General features: G+C 38.4%; 1 protein-coding gene across 1 annotated transcript in view; it reads right to left on the minus strand.

Moving 5' to 3' along the window:
• TONSL (tonsoku like, DNA repair protein) overlaps nucleotides 1-16,783 on the minus strand; it is a 113,040-nt gene that overhangs the window by 49,531 nt on the left and 46,726 nt on the right. Inside the window, exons 17-22 of the mRNA XM_058812454.1 lie at nucleotides 15,760-15,885; nucleotides 8,976-9,080; nucleotides 8,906-8,933; nucleotides 6,891-6,955; nucleotides 4,374-4,463; nucleotides 1,032-1,104 (exon numbers count right to left, since the gene is read on the minus strand). Coding sequence (XP_058668437.1) covers nucleotides 1,032-1,104; nucleotides 4,374-4,463; nucleotides 6,891-6,955; nucleotides 8,906-8,933; nucleotides 8,976-9,080; nucleotides 15,760-15,885 — 487 coding nt within the window. The remainder of the gene's footprint in view (nucleotides 1-1,031; nucleotides 1,105-4,373; nucleotides 4,464-6,890; nucleotides 6,956-8,905; nucleotides 8,934-8,975; nucleotides 9,081-15,759; nucleotides 15,886-16,783) is intronic.

The raw sequence follows: 16,783 nt of genomic DNA on the forward strand, positions 1-16,783 counted from the left end.
AAATTTCCCCAAATTTCCCTAAAAATTTCCCAAAAATTCCCTAAAAACTTTCAAAATTCCCCAGAAAACTTCCCAAAAATTCTCCAAAAATCCCAAAAATTCCACCAAAATTTCCAAAAAATTCCCTAAAACCTTTCAAAATTCCCCAGAAAATTCCACCCAAAATTCCCCCAAATTCCCAAAATTTCCCCAAATTTCTCTAAAAATTTCCAAAAAATTCCCGAAAAACTTTCAAAATTCCCCAGAAAACCTCCAAAAAATTCCCCAAAAATTCCCCAAAATTCCACCAAAAATTCCCCCAAAATCCCCCAAAACCCGAAAATTTCCCCAAAAATTTTCCCAAAATCCCAAAAATTTCCCCAAATTTCCCTAAAAATTTCCCAAAAATTCCCTAAAACCTTTCAAAATTCCCCAGAAAACTTCCCAAAAATTCCCCAAAAGTTTCCCAAAAAATCCCAAAAATTCCCCAAAAATTGCCCCAAATCCCAAAATTTCCCAAAAATTCCCTAAAAACTTTCAAAATTCCCTAGAAAACCTCCAAAAAATTCCCCAAAAATTCCCCCAAAACCCGAAAATTTCCCCAAAAATTTTCCCAAAATTCCAAAATTTCCCCAAAATCCCAAAAATTTCCCCAAATTTCCCTAAAAATTTCCCAAAAATTCCCTAAAAACTTTCAAAATTCCCCAGAAAACTTCCCAAAAATTCCCCAAAAGTTTCCCAAAAAATCCCAAAAATTCCCCAAAAATTGCCCCAAATCCCAAAATTTCCAAAAAATTCCCTAAAAACTTTCAAAATTCCCTAGAAAACTTCCCAAAAATTCTCCAAAAATCCCAAAAATTCCACCAAAATTTCAAAAAAAATTCCCTAAAACCTTTCAAAATTCCCCAGAAAACTTCCCAAAAATTCCCCAAAAATGCCCCTAAATCCCAAAAATTCCACCAAAAATTCCCCCAAAATTCCCAAAATCCCAAAAATTTCCCCAAATTTCCCTAAAATCCCAAATTTTCCCCAAATTTTTGGGAATTCCGGACCCAGGTGTCCGTGGTTGGCGGCCTCGTGCAGGGGCGTCCATCCCACGTAGTCCCGCGGGTTCACGGGGTGACCCTGGAAAAATCCCAATTTTGGGGGGTTTTTGGGGAATTTTTAGGGGAAATTTGGGAGAATTTTAAAGGAATTGTTTTGGAATGTTGGGGGAAAATTTGGGAATTTTTAGGGGAAATTTGGGGATTTTTTGGGATTTTTTTTGGAATTTTTAGGGGGAAATTTGGGGATTTTTTGGGGGAATTTGGGAGATTTTAGGGGAATTTTTAGGGGAAATTTGGGAGAATTTTAAAGGAATTGTTTTGGAATTTTGGGGGAAAATTTGGGAATTTTTAGGGGAAATTTGGGGATTTTTAGGGGAATTTTTAGGGGAATTTTGGGAGAATTTTTAAGGAATTGTTTTGGAATGTTGGGGGAAAATTTGGGAATTTTTGAGGGGCAATTTGGGGATTTTTTGGGATTTTTTGGGGGGAATTTGGGAGATTTTAGGGATTTTTCAAGGGAATTTTGGGAGAATTTTAAAGGGATTGTTTTGGAATTTTGGGGGAAAATTTGGGAATTTTTAGGGGAAATTTGGGGATTTTTTGGGGAATTTTTAGGGGAAATTTGGGAGATTTTTGGCATTTTTAAAGGGAATTTTGAAGGGTTTTTTAAAGGGATTTTTCTTGGAATTTTGGGGGAAAATTTGGGAATTTTTAGGGCCAATTTGGGAATTTTTTGGGAATTTTTAGGAAGAATTTGGGGATTTTTTGGGAATTTTTAGGGGAAATTTGGGAAAATTTTGAAGGGATTTTTTTGGAATTTTGGGGGAAAATTTTGGGAATTTTTGAGGGGAAATTTGGGGATTTTTGGGGATTTTTTTTGGAATTTTTAGGGGGAATTTGGGAGATTTTAGGCATTTTTCAAGGGAATTTTGGGAGAATTTTAAAGGGATTGTTTTGGAATTTTGGGGGAAATTTGGGAATTTTTGAGGGAAATTTGGGGATTTTTAGGGGAATTTTTAGGGGAAATTTGGGACAATTTTAAAGGAATTGTTTTGGAATGTTGGGGGAAAATTTGGGAATTTTTAGGGGAAATTTTGGGATTTTTTGGGGGAAATTTGGGGATTTTTTTGGGATTTTTAGGGGAATTTTTAGGGGAAATTTGGGAGAATTTTAAAGGAATTGTTTTGGAATGTTGGGGGAATATTTGGGAATTTTTAGGGGAAATTTTGGGATTTTTTAGGGGAAATTTTGGGATTTTTTGGGGGTTTTTGGGGAATTTTTAGGGGAAATTTGGGAGAATTTTAAAGGGATTGTTTTGGAATTTTGGGGGAAAATTTGGGATTTTTTTGGGGAAATTTGGGGATTTTTTGGGGATTTTTAGGGGAATTTTTAGGGGAAATTTGGGAGAATTTTAAAGGAATTGTTTTGGAATTTTGGGGGAAAATTTGGGAATTTTTAGGGGAAATTTTGGGATTTTTTTGGGGAAATTTGGGGATTTTTTGGGGGTTTTTGGGGAATTTTTAGGGGAAATTTGGGAGAATTTTAAAGGGATTGTTTTGGAATTTTTAGGGGAAATTTTGGGATTTTTTGGGGGAAATTTGGGGATTTTTTGGGATTTTTAGGGGAATTTTTAGGGGAAATTTGGGAGAATTTTAAAGGAATTGTTTTGGAATTTTTAGGGGAAATTTTGGGATTTTTTGGGGGAAATTTGGGGATTTTTTTGGGGTTTTTTGGGGAATTTTTAGGGGAAATTTGGGAGATTTTTGGCATTTTTAAAGAGAATTTTGAAGGGTTTTTTAAAGGGATTTTTTTGGAATTTTAAAGGAAAATTTGGAAATTTTTAGGGCCAATTTGGGAATTTTTTGGGAATTTTTAGGGGAAATTTGGGAGAATTTTGAAGGGATTTTTTTGGAATTTTGGGGGAAAATTTTGGGAATTTTTGAGGGGAAATTTGGGGACTTTTTGGGATTTTTTGGGGGATTTTTAGGGGAAATTTGGGAGATTTTAAGGATTTTTCAACAGAATTTCGGGAGAATTTTAAAGGAATTGTTTTGGAATTTTGGGGGAAAATTTGGGAATTTTTAGGGGAAATTTGAGGATTTTTTGGGTTTTTTTGGGAATTTTTAGGGGGAATTTGGGAGATTTTAGGGATTTTTCAAGGGAATGTTGGGAGAATTTTAAAGGGATTGTTTTGGAATTTTGGGGGGAAATTTGGGATTTTTTGAGGGGCAATTTGGGGATTTTTTGGGATTTTTTTTTGGGATTTTTAGAGGAAATTTGGGAGATTTTAAGGATTTTTCAACAGAATTTCAGGAGAATTTTAAAGAAATTATTTTTGGAGTTTTGGGGGAAAATTTGGGAATTTTTAGGGGAAATTTGGGGATTTTTTTTGGATTTTTTGGGGAATTATTAGGGGAAATTTGGGAGATTTTTGGCATTTTTAAAGAGAATTTTGAAGGGTTTTTTAAAGGGATTTTTTTGGAATTTTGGGGGAAAAATTGGGAATTTTTAGGGCCAATTTGGGACTTTTTTGGGAATTTTTAGGGGGAATTTGGGGATTTTTTGGGAATTTTTAGGGGAAATTTGGGAGAATTTTGAAGGGATTTTTTTGGAATTTTGGGGGAAAATTTGGGAATTTTTGAGGGGAAACTTGGGGATTTTTTGGGATTTTTTGGGAAATTTTTAGGGGAAATTTGGGAGATTTTTGGCATTTTTAAAGGGAATTTTGAAGGGTTTTTTAAAGGGATTGTTTTGGAATTTTGGGGGAAAATTTGGGAATTTTTAGGGGAAATTTGAGGATTTTTTGGGTTTTTTTGGGAATTTTTAGGGGGAATTTGGGAGATTTTAGGGATTTTTCAAGGGAATTTCAGGAGAATTTTAAAGGAATTGTTTGGGAATTTTGGGGAAAAATTGGGAATTTTTGAGGGGCAATTTGGGGATTTTTTTGGGATTTTTTTTGGAATTTTTAGGGGGAATTTGGGAGATTCTAGAGATTTTTCAAGGGAAATTTGGGCGAATTTTAAAGGGATTGTTTTGGAATATTGGGGGAAAATTTGTGAATTTTTAGGGACAATTTGGGGATTTTTTTGGCATTTTTTAGGGGGAATTTGGGAGATTTTAGGGATTTTTCAAGGAAATTTTGGGAAAATTTTAAAGAGGAATTTTGGGGGGAAATTTGTGAATTTTTAGGGGCAATTTGGGAGTTTTTCGGGATTTTTCAAGGGAATTTCGGGCCAATTTTACGGGGATTGCTTTGGAATTTCGGGGGACAATTTGTGAATTTTTAGTGGCAATTTTTTGTGATTTTTGGGGGTGAATTTTGTGATTTTGGTTGGATTTTTCCCTGACCTGTTGCAGGTAGAGCCGCACCCTCCTGGCGTCGCCGTCGATGCAGGCGCGGTGCAGCGCCGTCTCCCCCTTCGCGTTCCGCCGCTTCCACTGCGGAAATTTCCAGAAATTTCCAGAAATTTCCACAATTTTCCAGGCTGAAAATTCAGCAATTCCCACCCCAAAAAAACCCCAGCGATTTTATGGGATCCTGATGCGTTTTAGCCTCCAAAATTTGGGATTTTTGCCCAAAATTTTCGGGTTTTATTCCATTTTTCTTGGCGTTTTCCCCCTTTTTATCTTTAATTTTTCCTGAAGATTTTACCCAAATTTTTTGGGATTTCCCCCAATATTTTGGATTTATTCCATTTTTTTTTCATTTTCCCCATTTTATCTTTAATTTTCCCTGAATTTCGGGGATTTCACTCCAATATTTTTGGGTGTTTCCCCAGATTTTCAGCATTTATCCCAAATTTTTCTGGATTTTCCCCCAATATTTTGGATTTATTCCATTTTTTTGCATTTTCCCCATTTTATCTTTAATTTTCCCTGAATTTCGGGGATTTCACTCCAATATTTCTGGATTTTTCCCAAGATTTTCAGCATTTATCCCAAATTTTTCAGGATTTTCCCCCAATATTTTGGATTTATTCTATTTTTTTTGCATTTTCCCCATTTTATCTTTAATTTTCCCTGAATTTCGGGGATTTCACTCCAATATTTTTGGGTGTTTCCCCAGATTTTCAGCATTTATCCCAAATTTTTCAGGATTTCCCCCCAATATTTCGCATTTTATTCCATTTTTTTGCGTTTTCCCCATTTTATCTTTAATTTTCCTGAATTTCGGGGATTTCACTCCAATATTTTTGGATGTTTCCCCAGATTTTCAGCATTTATCCCAAATTTTTCGGGATTTGCCCCAATTTCTTCCAGCATTTTTTATCTCTTCCTTCAATTTTGGGGGATTTCCCTCCAGATTTTAAGGATATTTCCTCCGTTTTTGGGGATTTTTGCCCAATTTTTGGGATTTTTGAAAATTTTTGGGATTTTTGCCCAATTTTTTTGGATCTAAACCAAGTTTTATGGATTTTTTTCCCTGAATTTTGGAAACTTTTTCTCAAAATTTTGGGATTTTTGCCCAATATTTGGAATTTTTGCCCATTTTTTTTAGATCTAAACCAAGTTTTATGGATTTTTTTTCCCTGAATTTTTGAAACTTTTTCTCAAAATTTTGGGATTTTTGCCCAATTTTTGGGATTTCTGCCCAATTTTTTTGGATCTAAACCAAGTTTTATGGATTTTTTTCCCTGAATTTTTGAAACTTTTTCTCAAATTTTTGGGGTTTTTGCCCAATTTTTGGGATTTTTGCCCAATTTTTTGGGATTTTTGCCCCATTTTTTTGGATCTAAACCAAATTTTATGGATTTTTTTTTCCCCTGAATTTTCGAAACTTTTTCTCAAATTTTTGGGATTTTTGCCCAATTTTTGGGATTTTCCGCCAACTTTTTTGGATTTCCCCTGAAATTTTGGGCATCTTCCCCCAATCCTGGGATTATCCCAAACTTTTTTGAGGTTTTTCCCAGAGTTTTTTTAATCTTACCCCATTTTGGGCATTTTTTCCTTTTTCTTTTTTTTTTCCTTGCAGTTTAATCTCAATTTTTGGGCTCATTCTCCATTTTTTAGGGATTTTTCCATAAATTTTTTGGATTTTACTCCAATTTTTGGGTGCTTTCCCCCAGTTTTCCAGGATCTAACCCAAATTTTTGGGATTTCCCCCCAATTTTTTTGGAATCTTCTCCACATTTTGAGGGAATTTCCTCCCATTTTTGGGATTTTCCCCATTTTTGAACAATTTTCTTCCAGGTTTTTTTTGTGTTTTTTTTTTTTTTTTTTTTTTTTTTTTTATTGTTTTGGTTTTTTTGGGTTTTTTTGTGGTTTTTTTGGGTTTTTTTTTTGGTTTTTTTTTTTTTTTTGGTTTTTTTTTTTTTGTTGTTTTTTTGTTTTCCCCCAATTTTTAAGGATTTTCCCCCATTTTTCCTGAATTCTTGGCATTTTCAACTCCACGTTTTTGGGCTCTTCCTCCAAATTTTTTTTTTTTTTTTGTTGGGGGGGGGAATTTTGTGAATTTCCAGGGGGAATTTTGTGGATTTTCAGGGGGAATTTTGTGAATTTTCAGGGGGAATTTTGTGAATTTCCAGAGGGAATTTTGGGGATTTTGGGGGGAATTTTGTGAATTTCCAGGGGGAATTTTGTGAATTTTCAGGGGGAATTTTGTGAATTTCCAGGGGGAATTTTGTGAATTTCCAGGGGGAATTTTGGGGATTTTCAGGGGGAATTTTGTGACTTTTCAGGGGGAATTTTGTGAATTTTCAGGGGGAATTTTGGGAATTTCCAGGGGGAATTTTGGGGATTTTCAGGGGGAATTTTGTGAATTTGCAGGGGGAATTTTGTGAATTTGCAGGGGGAATTTTGTGAATTTTCAGGGGGAATTTTTGGGGATTTTGGGGGGAATTTGGGGCATTTTTGGGGCGTCCCCACCTGGTTCCTGCGGCGCCTCCCGGGGACACTTTTGGGGTAACCCTCGAGATCCTCGTCCTCATCCTCTGCAAAAATCCCAAAATTGCCCCAAAATTCCCTCAGGGCTCCCCAAAACTCCCCCAAATCCCCTTCAGTCCCAAATCCCTCTTAAATAACCCCAAAACCTCCCAGAATTGCCTCAAATCCACCCAAAAAATTCCCAAAAATCCCCTAAAATTCCTCCCAGAACCCCCAAACTTTTCCAAATCCCCTTGAAATCCCCCCTAAAATTCCAAAAATCCCCCAAACCTCCCTGAGTCCACCCAAAGTTGCTCAATTGCCCCAAATCCCCCCAAAACTCTCTTGAAACCCCCGAAAACTTCCCGGGATCCCCTGGAAATTCACCCTCAAATTCCCCAAATTCCCATTTAAACCCCCGAAAACCTCCCCAAATTCATTTCCTAAAATTCCTCTCCAAATCCCCCGTAAGAGTCCCCAAATTCCCCTTAAAACCCCCCAAAAATGCCCCAAATTCCCTTGAAAACCCCAATTCCTAAAAACCCCCCCAGAACCTCTTGAAATCCCCCCAAAAATCCCCCTCCAAATTCCCTAATTCTGCTCTCAATTCCCCAAAACTCCAAAAATCCCCCAAAATCCCCCAAATTTCCCCTTCAATCCCCAAACCCTCCCTAAATCCCCTTAAAATTCCCCAAATTCCACCAAATTCCCCCAAAATTCCCCCAAAAAACCCCAAAATTCCCCAAAAAATCCCCTTTCAATTCCCCAAAAAAACACAAATTTCCCCCCAAACCCCCATGATTGCCTTTAAATCCCCCAAAAATTCCCAAAATTCCCAAAATTCACTTTCAATCCCCTTTTAACCCCCAAAACCCCTTTAAATTCCCAAATCCCCTAAAAATCCCCCCAATATCCCCTGGAAATTCCCTTTAGATCACCCAAAATTCCCCAAAAATCCCCAAAAATGCCCCAAAAATCCCCTTGAAAACCCCAAATCCTAAAACCCCCCCAGAACCTCTTGAAATCCCCCCAAAAATCCCCCTCCAAATTCCCTAATTCTGCTCTCAATTCCCCAAAACTCCAAAAATCCCCCAAAATTCCCCAAATTCCCCCCAAAATCCCCCAAATTTCCCCTTCACTCCCCAAACCCTCCCTAAATCCCCTTAAAATTCCCCAAATTCCCCCAAAAATCCCCAAAATTCCCCAAAAAATCCCCTTTAAATCCCCCAAAATTCACTTTCAATCCTCTTTTAACCCCCCAAACCCCCTTTCAATCCCCCACATTGCCCCAAAATTCCCCAAAAATCCACTTGAAATCCCCCAAAAATCCCCAAATTCCCCCCAAAATCCCCCAAATTTCCCCTTCAATGCCCAAACCCTCCCTAAATCCCCTTAAAATTCCCCAAATTCCCCCAAAAATCCCCAAAATTCCCCAAAATTCACTTTCAATCCCCTTTCAACCCCCAAACCCCCTTTCAATCCCCCACATTGCCCCAAAATTCCCCAAAAATCCACTTTAAATCCCCCAAAACCTCCCTAATTTCCCCCAAAATCCCCCAAATTCCCCAAAAAATCCCCTTTAATTCCCCCAAAAATCCCCCAAAATTCACTTTCAATTCCCTTTTAACCCCCCAAACCCCCTTTCAATCCCCCACATTGCCCCAAAATTCCCCAAAAATCCCCTTTTAATTCCCTAAAACCTCCCTAATTTCCCCCAGAACCCCCATGACTGCCTTTAATTTCCTCTAAAATCCCCCAAAATTCACTTTCAATCCCATTTCAAGCCCCCACATTGCCCCAAAATTCCCCAAAAATCCACTTTAAATCCCCCAAAACCTCCCCAATTTCCCCCAAACGCCCATGATTTCCTCTAAAATTCCCAAAATCCCCAAAATTCACTTTCAATCCCCTTTCAACCCCCAAACCCCTTTCAATCCCCCACATTGCCCCAAAATTCCCCAAAAATTTGCTTTAAATCCCCCAAAAATCCACTTTAAATCCCCCAATTTGCCTCTCACCGCTCTCGGACAGCTCCAAATCCGATTCCTCCTCTTCCTCTTCCTCCTCCTCCTCCTCCTCCTCCTCCTCCTCCTCATTGTCGGGGTCCCCCCCGAGCTCCCCGAGGGTCTCCAGGGCCCCCCGGGCGTCCCCGGCCCGGAGCTGCTGAGCCCGGAGCCGCCGCAGCACCTGCAGCTGCAGAGGGGGAAAAAACCCAAAAAATCATCAAATTAACCCCAAAAATTGTGAATAAATAACCCCAAAATGGCCCTGAAATAGCCCTAAAATTAACCCCAAAAATATCCCCAAAAGCTGCAGCACCTGCAGCTGGGGGTGGGGAAAAAACCCAAAAAATCATCAAATTAACCCCAAAAATTCTGAATAAATAACCCCAAAATGGCCCTGAAATAGCCCTAAAATTAACCCAAAAATATCCCCAAAAACTGCCCCAAAATATCCCCAAAAACTGCAGCACCTGCAGCTGGGGGTGGGGAAAAAACCCAAAAAATCATAAAATTAACCCCAAAAATTCTGAATAAATAACCCCAAAATGGCCCTGAAATAGACAGGAAAAATAGTCCTAAAAAACCAAAAAATATCCCCAAAAATAACCCCAAAATATCCCCAAAAACTGCAGCACCTGCCGCTGGAAATGGGGAAAAAAATCCCCAAAAATGGAAAAATTAACCCCAAAAATTCTGAAAATTAATCCCAAAAATGGCCCTGAAATAGCCCTGAAATAGACAGGAAAAATAGTCCTAAATAACCAAAAAATATCCCCAAAAATAACCCCAAAATGGCCCTGAAATATCCCAAAAAATATCCCCAAAATATCCCCAAAAATATCCCCAAAATATCCCCAAAAACTGCAACACCTGCCACTGGAAATGGGGAAAAAAATCCCCAAAAATGACAAAATTAACACCAAAAAATCTGAAAAATAACCCCAAAATGGCCCTGAAATGTCCCTAAAATAGACAGGAAAAATAGTCCTAAAAAACCAAAAAATATCCTCAAAAATATCCCCAAAAACTGCAGCAGCTGCAGCTGGAAATGGGGAAAAAACCCAAAAAATCATCAAATTAACCCCAAAAATTGTGAATAAATAACCCCAAAATGGCCCTGAAATAGCCCAAAAAATAACCCAAAAATATCCCCAAAAACTGCCCCAAAATATCCCCAAAAACTGCAGCACCTGCAGCTGGGGGTGGGGAAAAAACCCAAAAAATGATAAAATTAACCCCAAAAATTCTGAATAAATAACCCCAAAATGGCCCTGAAATAGACAGGAAAAATAGTCCTAAAAAACCAAAAAATATCCCCAAAAATATCCCAAAAAACTGCAGCACCTGCTGCTGGAAATGGGGAAAAATCATCCCAAAAATGGCAAAGTTAACCCTGAAAATCTGAAAAAATAACCCCAAAACGGCCCTGAAATAGACAGGAAAAGTAGTCCTAAATAACCAAAAAATATCCCCAAAAATATCCCCAAAAATATCCCCAAAAACTGCAGCACCTGCAGCTGGAGAGGGGGAAAAAACCCAAAAAATCATCAAATTAACCCCAAAAAATCTGAAAAATAACCCCAAAATGGCCCTGAAATAGCCCCCAAATAATAACCCAAAAACCGCAGCACCTGCAGCTGCAGAGGGGGAAAAAAACCCAAAAAATCATCAAATTAACCCCAAACATTCTGAATAAATAAACCCAAAATGGCCCTGAAATAGCCCTAAAATTAACCCAAAAATATCCCCAAAAACTGCCCCAAAATATCCCCAAAAACTGCAGCACCTGCAGCTGGGGGTGGGGAAAAAACCCAAAAAATCATCAAATTAACCCCAAAAATTCTGAATAAATAACCCCAAAATGGCCCTGAAATAGACAGGAAAAATAGTCCTAAATAACCAAAAAATATCCCCAAAAATAACCCCAAAATATCCCCAAAAACTGCAGCACCTGCCGCTGGAAATGGGGAAAAAAATCCCCAAAAATGGAAAAATTAACCCCAAAAATTCTGAAAATTAATCCCAAAAATGGCCCTGAAATAGCCCTGAAATAGACAGGAAAAATAGTCCTAAATAACCAAAAAATATCCCCAAAAATAACCCCAAAATGGCCCTGAAATATCCCAAAAAATATCCCCAAAATATCCCCAAAAATATCCCCAAAATATCCCCAAAAACTGCAACACCTGCCACTGGAAATGGGGAAAAAAATCCCCAAAAATGACAAAATTAACACCAAAAAATCTGAAAAATAACCCCAAAAATGGCCCTGAAATGTCCCTAAAATAGACAGGAAAAATAGTCCTAAATAACCAAAAAATATCCTCAAAAATATCCCCAAAAACTGCAGCAGCTGCAGCTGGAAATGGGGAAAAAACCCAAAAAATCATCAAATTAACCCCAAAAATTGTGAATAAATAACCCCAAAATGGCCCTGAAATAGCCCAAAAAATAACCCAAAAATATCCCCAAAAACTGCAGCACCTGCAGCTGGGGAGGGGAAAAAAACCCAAAAAATCATCAAATTAACCCCAAAAATTCTGAATAAATAAACCCAAAATGGCCCTGAAATATCCCCCAAATAATAACCCAAAAACCGCAGCACCTGCAGCTGCAGAGGGGGAAAAAACCCAAAAAATCATCAAATTAACCCCAAAAATTGTGAATAAATAACCCCAAAATGGCCCTGAAATAGCCCAAAAAATAACCCAAAAATATCCCCAAAAACTGCCCCAAAATATCCCCAAAAACTGCAGCACCTGCAGCTCGGGGTGGGGAAAAAAAACCCAAAAAATCATCAAATTAACCCCAAAAATTCTGAATAAATAACCCCAAAATGGCCCTGAAATAGACAGGAAAAATAGTCCTAAAAAACCAAAAAATATCCCCAAAAATATCCCAAAAAATATCCCAAAATATCCCCAAAAACTGCAGCACCTGCTGCTGGAAATGGGGAAAAAAATCCCCAAAAATGGAAAAATTAACCCCAAAAATTCTGAAAATTAATCCCAAAAATGGCCCTGAAATGTCCCTAAAATAGACAGGAAAAATAGTCCTAAAAAAACAAAAAATATCCTCAAAAATATCCCCAAAACTGCAGCAGCTGAAGCTGGGGATGGGGAAACAGCCCCAAAAAATCATAAATTTAACCCCAAAAATTCTGAAAAATAACCCCAAAATGGCCCTGAAATGTCCCTAAAATAGACAGGAAAAATAGTCCTAAAAAACCAAAAAATATCCCCAAAAACAGCCCCAAAATGGCCCTGAAATATCCCAAAAAATAACCCCAAAATATCCCCAAAAATAACCCCAAAATATCCCCAAAAACTGCAGCACCTGCAGCTGGAAATGGAAAAAAAAACCCCCAAAAATGACAAAATTAACACCAAAAAATCTGAAAAATAACCCCAAAATGGCCCTGAAATAGCCCTAAAATAGACAGGAAAAATAGTCCTAAAAAACCAAAAAATATCCCCAAAAATAACCCCAAAACTGCAGCACCTGCAGCTGGAAATGGGGAAAAAAATCCCAAAATTGGCAAAATTAACCCCAAAAATCTGAAAAAACAGCCCTGAAATGTGCCCAAAAATAGCCTTAAAAAAACCCCAAAAAGTGCCCGAAAAAAAAAACAAAAATGCCAAAATTGACCCGAAAAAAATGGAAAAATAACCCCAAAATGGCCCTAAAAAACCCCAAAGGAAGCTCCAAATGTTGTTCTAAAAAACCCCAAAAATGTCCTTAAAATAGCCCAAAAAAATCCCCAAAAATCCCCTAAAACAGCCCAAAGAAATTCTCCAAAAATCCCCAAAACCAGCCCAAAAAAAATCCCCAAAAATCCCCTAAAAAATCCCCAAAAATCCCTAAAAACAACCCAAAAAATCCCCTAAAACAGCCCAAAAAAACCCCCAAAAATCCCCTAAAAAACTGAAAAAAATCCCCAAAAATCCCCAAAAACAGCCCAAAGAAATCCCCTAAAACAGCCCAAAAAACCTCCAAAAATCCCCTAAAAGAACCGAAAAAAACCCCAAAAATCCCCTAAAACAGCCCAAAAAAAATTCCCAAAAATCCCCTAAGAAAACCCAAAAAAATCCCCAAAAATCCCCTAAAAAAACCCAAAAAAATCCCCAAAAATCCCCTAAAAAAACCCAAAAAATCCCCAAAAATCCCCTAAAACAGGCAAAAGAAATCCCCTAAAACAGCCCAAAGAAAAACCCAAAAAACCCCTAAAACAACCCAAAAAAATCCCCCAAAATCCCCTAAAAAAACCCCAAAAAATTCCCAAAAATCCCCTAAAACAGCCCAAAAAAATCCCCCAAAATCCCCTTAAAAAACCCAAAAAAATCCCCAAAAATCCCCTAAAACAGGTAAAAGAAATCCCCTAAAACAGCCCCAAAAAAACCCCCAAAAATCCCCTAAGAAAACCCAAAAAAATCCCCAAAAATCCCCTAAAAAAACCCAAAAAAATCCCCAAAAATCCCCTAAAACAGCCCAAAAAATCCCCAAAAATCCCCTAAAACAGGCAAAAGAAATCCCCTAAAACAGCCCCAAAAAAATTCCCAAAAAACCCCTAAAACAACCCAAAAAAATCCCCCAAAATCCCCTAAAAAAACCCCAAAAAATTCCCAAAAATCCCCTAAAACAGCCCAAAAAAATCCCCCAAAATCCCCTTAAAAAACCCAAAAAAATCCCCCAAAATCCCTAAAACAGCCCAAAGAATCCCAAAAAATCCCCCAAAACAGCCCAAAAAAATTCCCCAAAAATCCCCGAAAAAAACCCAAAAACCCCAAAAAACCCCGAAAGAAATCCTTAAAAAATTCCCAAAAATCCCCAAAAATCACCCAAAGAAATCCCTAAAAAAATCCCCAAAAAAACCCCAAAGAAATCCTTTAAAAATTCCCAAAAAACCCCAAAATCATCCCAAAAAATCACACCAAAAAACCCCAAAAACCCCCAAAATCCCAAAAATCAACCCCAAAATTCCCAAAAAGTCCCCCAAAAATCACCCAAAGAAATCCCTAAAAAATTCCCAAAAACCCCCAAAAAAACCCCAAAAAATCACCCCAAAAAAACCTAAAAATGACCAAAAATCCCTCAAAAAAAATCCCAAAAACCAACCCCAAAAATCCCACCCAAAACCCCTCAAAAATCCCCCAAAAAATCAGCCCAAAAAAACCTAAAAATGACCAAAAATCCCAAAAATCCCTCAAAAATCCCTCAAAAAAATCCCAAAACTCAACCCCAAAAATCCCACCCAAAACCCCTCAAAATCCCCCAAAAAATCCCCCAAAAATCCCCTAAAAAATTCCCAAAAAACCTCAAAAAACCCCCAAAAAACCCAAAATCACCCAAAGAAATGCCTCAAAAATTCCCAAAAAATCACCCAAAACCCCCCAAAAAATCCCTAAAAAATTCCCAAAAAACCCCAAAAAAACCCAAAAAATCACCCAAAAAAACCTAAAAATGACCAAAAACCCCAAAAATCCCTCAAAAAATCCCAAAAATCAACGCCAAAAATCCCACCCAAAACCCCCAAAAATCACCCAAAAAATCCCCTAAAAAATTCCCAAAAAACCCCAAAAAACCCCCCAAAAAACCCCAAAAATCACCCAAAGAAATCCCTAAAAAATTCCCAAAACCCCAAAAATCCCCCAAAAAAACACCCCAAAAAAACCTAAAAATGACCAAAAATCCCAAAAACCCCTCCAAAAAATCCCAAAAATCCACCCCAAAAATCCCACCCAAAACCCCCAAAAAATCGCAAAAACCCCACAAACCCCAAAAAAATCACCCAAAGAAATCCCTAAAAAATTCCCAAAAAACCCCAAAAATCACCCAAAGAAATCCTTAAAAAATTCCAAAAAAACCCAAAAAAATTCCAAAAAAACCCCAAAAAATCACCCCAAAAAAAGCTAAAAATGACCAAAAATCCCAAAAATCCCTCTAAAAAATCCCAAAAATCAACCCCAAAATTCCCACCCAAAACCCCCAAAAATCCCCCAAAAAATCCCCAAAAACCCCACAAACCCCCAAAAAATCACCCAAAGAAATCCCTAAAAAATTCCCAAAAAACCCCAAAAATCACCCAAAGAAATCCTTAAAAAATTCCAAAAAAACCCAAAAAAATTCCAAAAAACCCCAAAAAATCACCCCAAAAAAACCTAAAAATGACCAAAAATCCCAAAAATCCCTCCAAAAAAATCACCCTAAAATCAACCCCAAAAATCCTACCCAAAACCCCCAAAAAATCGCAAAAACCCCACAAACCCCAAAAAAATCACCCAAAGAAATCCCTAAAAAATTCCCAAAAAACCCCAAAAATCACCCAAAGAAATCCTTAAAAAATTCCAAAAAAACCCAAAAAAATTCCAAAAAAACCCCAAAAAATCACCCCAAAAAAACCTAAAAATGACCAAAAATCCCAAAAATCCCTCCAAAAAAATCACCCTAAAATCAACCCCAAAAATCCTACCCAAAACCCCTCAAAAATCCCCAAAAACCCCACAAACCCCCAAAAAATCACCCAAAGAAATCCCTAAAAAATTCCCAAAAAAAACCCAAAAAATCACCCCAAAAAACCTAAAAATGACCAAAAATCCCAAAAATCAACCCCAAAAATCCCACCCAAAACCCCTCGAAAATCCCCCAAAAAATCCCCTAAAAAATTCCCAAAAAACCCTCAAAAATCCCCCAAAAAATCCCCCAAATCCACCCGAAAACCCCAAAAACTCCCCAAAAAACCCAACAAAATTTGCCCAAAACTCCTCCAAACTGCCTCAAAATGCCCCAAAATTTTGGAAAACCCCAAAAACCCCAGAAAACGCCCCAAAAACCCCAAATCGCCCCAAACCCCCTGGAGCTCCTGAACCCACCTGCAGCCGTCGGTCGCCGCCCGCGCGGGCGCAGCCCAGGGCGCTCTGCAGGGCGGGGAGGAGCTGAGCCGGCGGGGAGCCCAAATCCTCCAGGCTCAGGGCCACGTTCAGCCACGTGCGGCACTCCTGGAATGGGAATAGGGGATTTAGGGACCCTAAACATGGGGGATTTGGGGATTTAGGGACCCTAAACATGGGGGATTTGGGGATTTAGGAACATTAAACATGGGGGATTTGGGGATTTAGGAACATTAAACATGGGGGATTTGGGGATTTAGGAACCTTAAACATGGGGGATTTGGGGATTTAGGAACCCTAAACATGGGGGATTTGGGGATTTAGGAACCTTAAACATGGGGGATTTGGGGATTTAGGGACCCTAAACATGGGGGATTTGGGGATTTAGGGACATTAAACATGGGGGATTTGGGGATTTAGGAACATTGGGATGGGGGGGAGCCCAAATCCTCCAGGCTCAGGGCCACGTTCAGCCACGTGCGGCACTCCTGGAATGGGATTAGGGGATTTAGGGACCCTAAACATGGGGGATTTGGGGATTTAGGGACCCTAAACATGGGGGATTAGGGGATTTAGGGACCTTAAACATGGGGGATTTGGGGATTTAGGAACATTAAACATGGGGGATTAGGGGATTTAGGAACATTAAACATGGGGGATTTGGGGATTTAGGGACCCTAAACATGGGGGATTTGGGGATTTAGGGACATTAAACATGGGGGATTAGGGGATTTAGGAACATTAAACATGGGGGATTTGGGGATTTAGGGACATTAAACATGGGGGATTAGGGGATTTAGGAACATTAAACATGGGGGATTTGGGGATTTAGGGACATTAAACATGGGGGATTTGGGGATTTAGGAACATTAAACATGGGGGATTTGGGGATTTAGGAACCCTAAACATGGGGGATTTGGGGATTTAGGAACATTAAACATGGGGGATTAGGGGATTTAGGGACCCTAAACATGGGGGATTTGGGGATTTAGGAACATTAAACATG

The sequence above is a fragment of the Ammospiza caudacuta genome, chromosome 1 (assembly GCF_027887145.1).
Source record: "Ammospiza caudacuta isolate bAmmCau1 chromosome 1, bAmmCau1.pri, whole genome shotgun sequence".
Lineage (NCBI taxonomy): Eukaryota > Metazoa > Chordata > Aves > Passeriformes > Passerellidae > Ammospiza > Ammospiza caudacuta.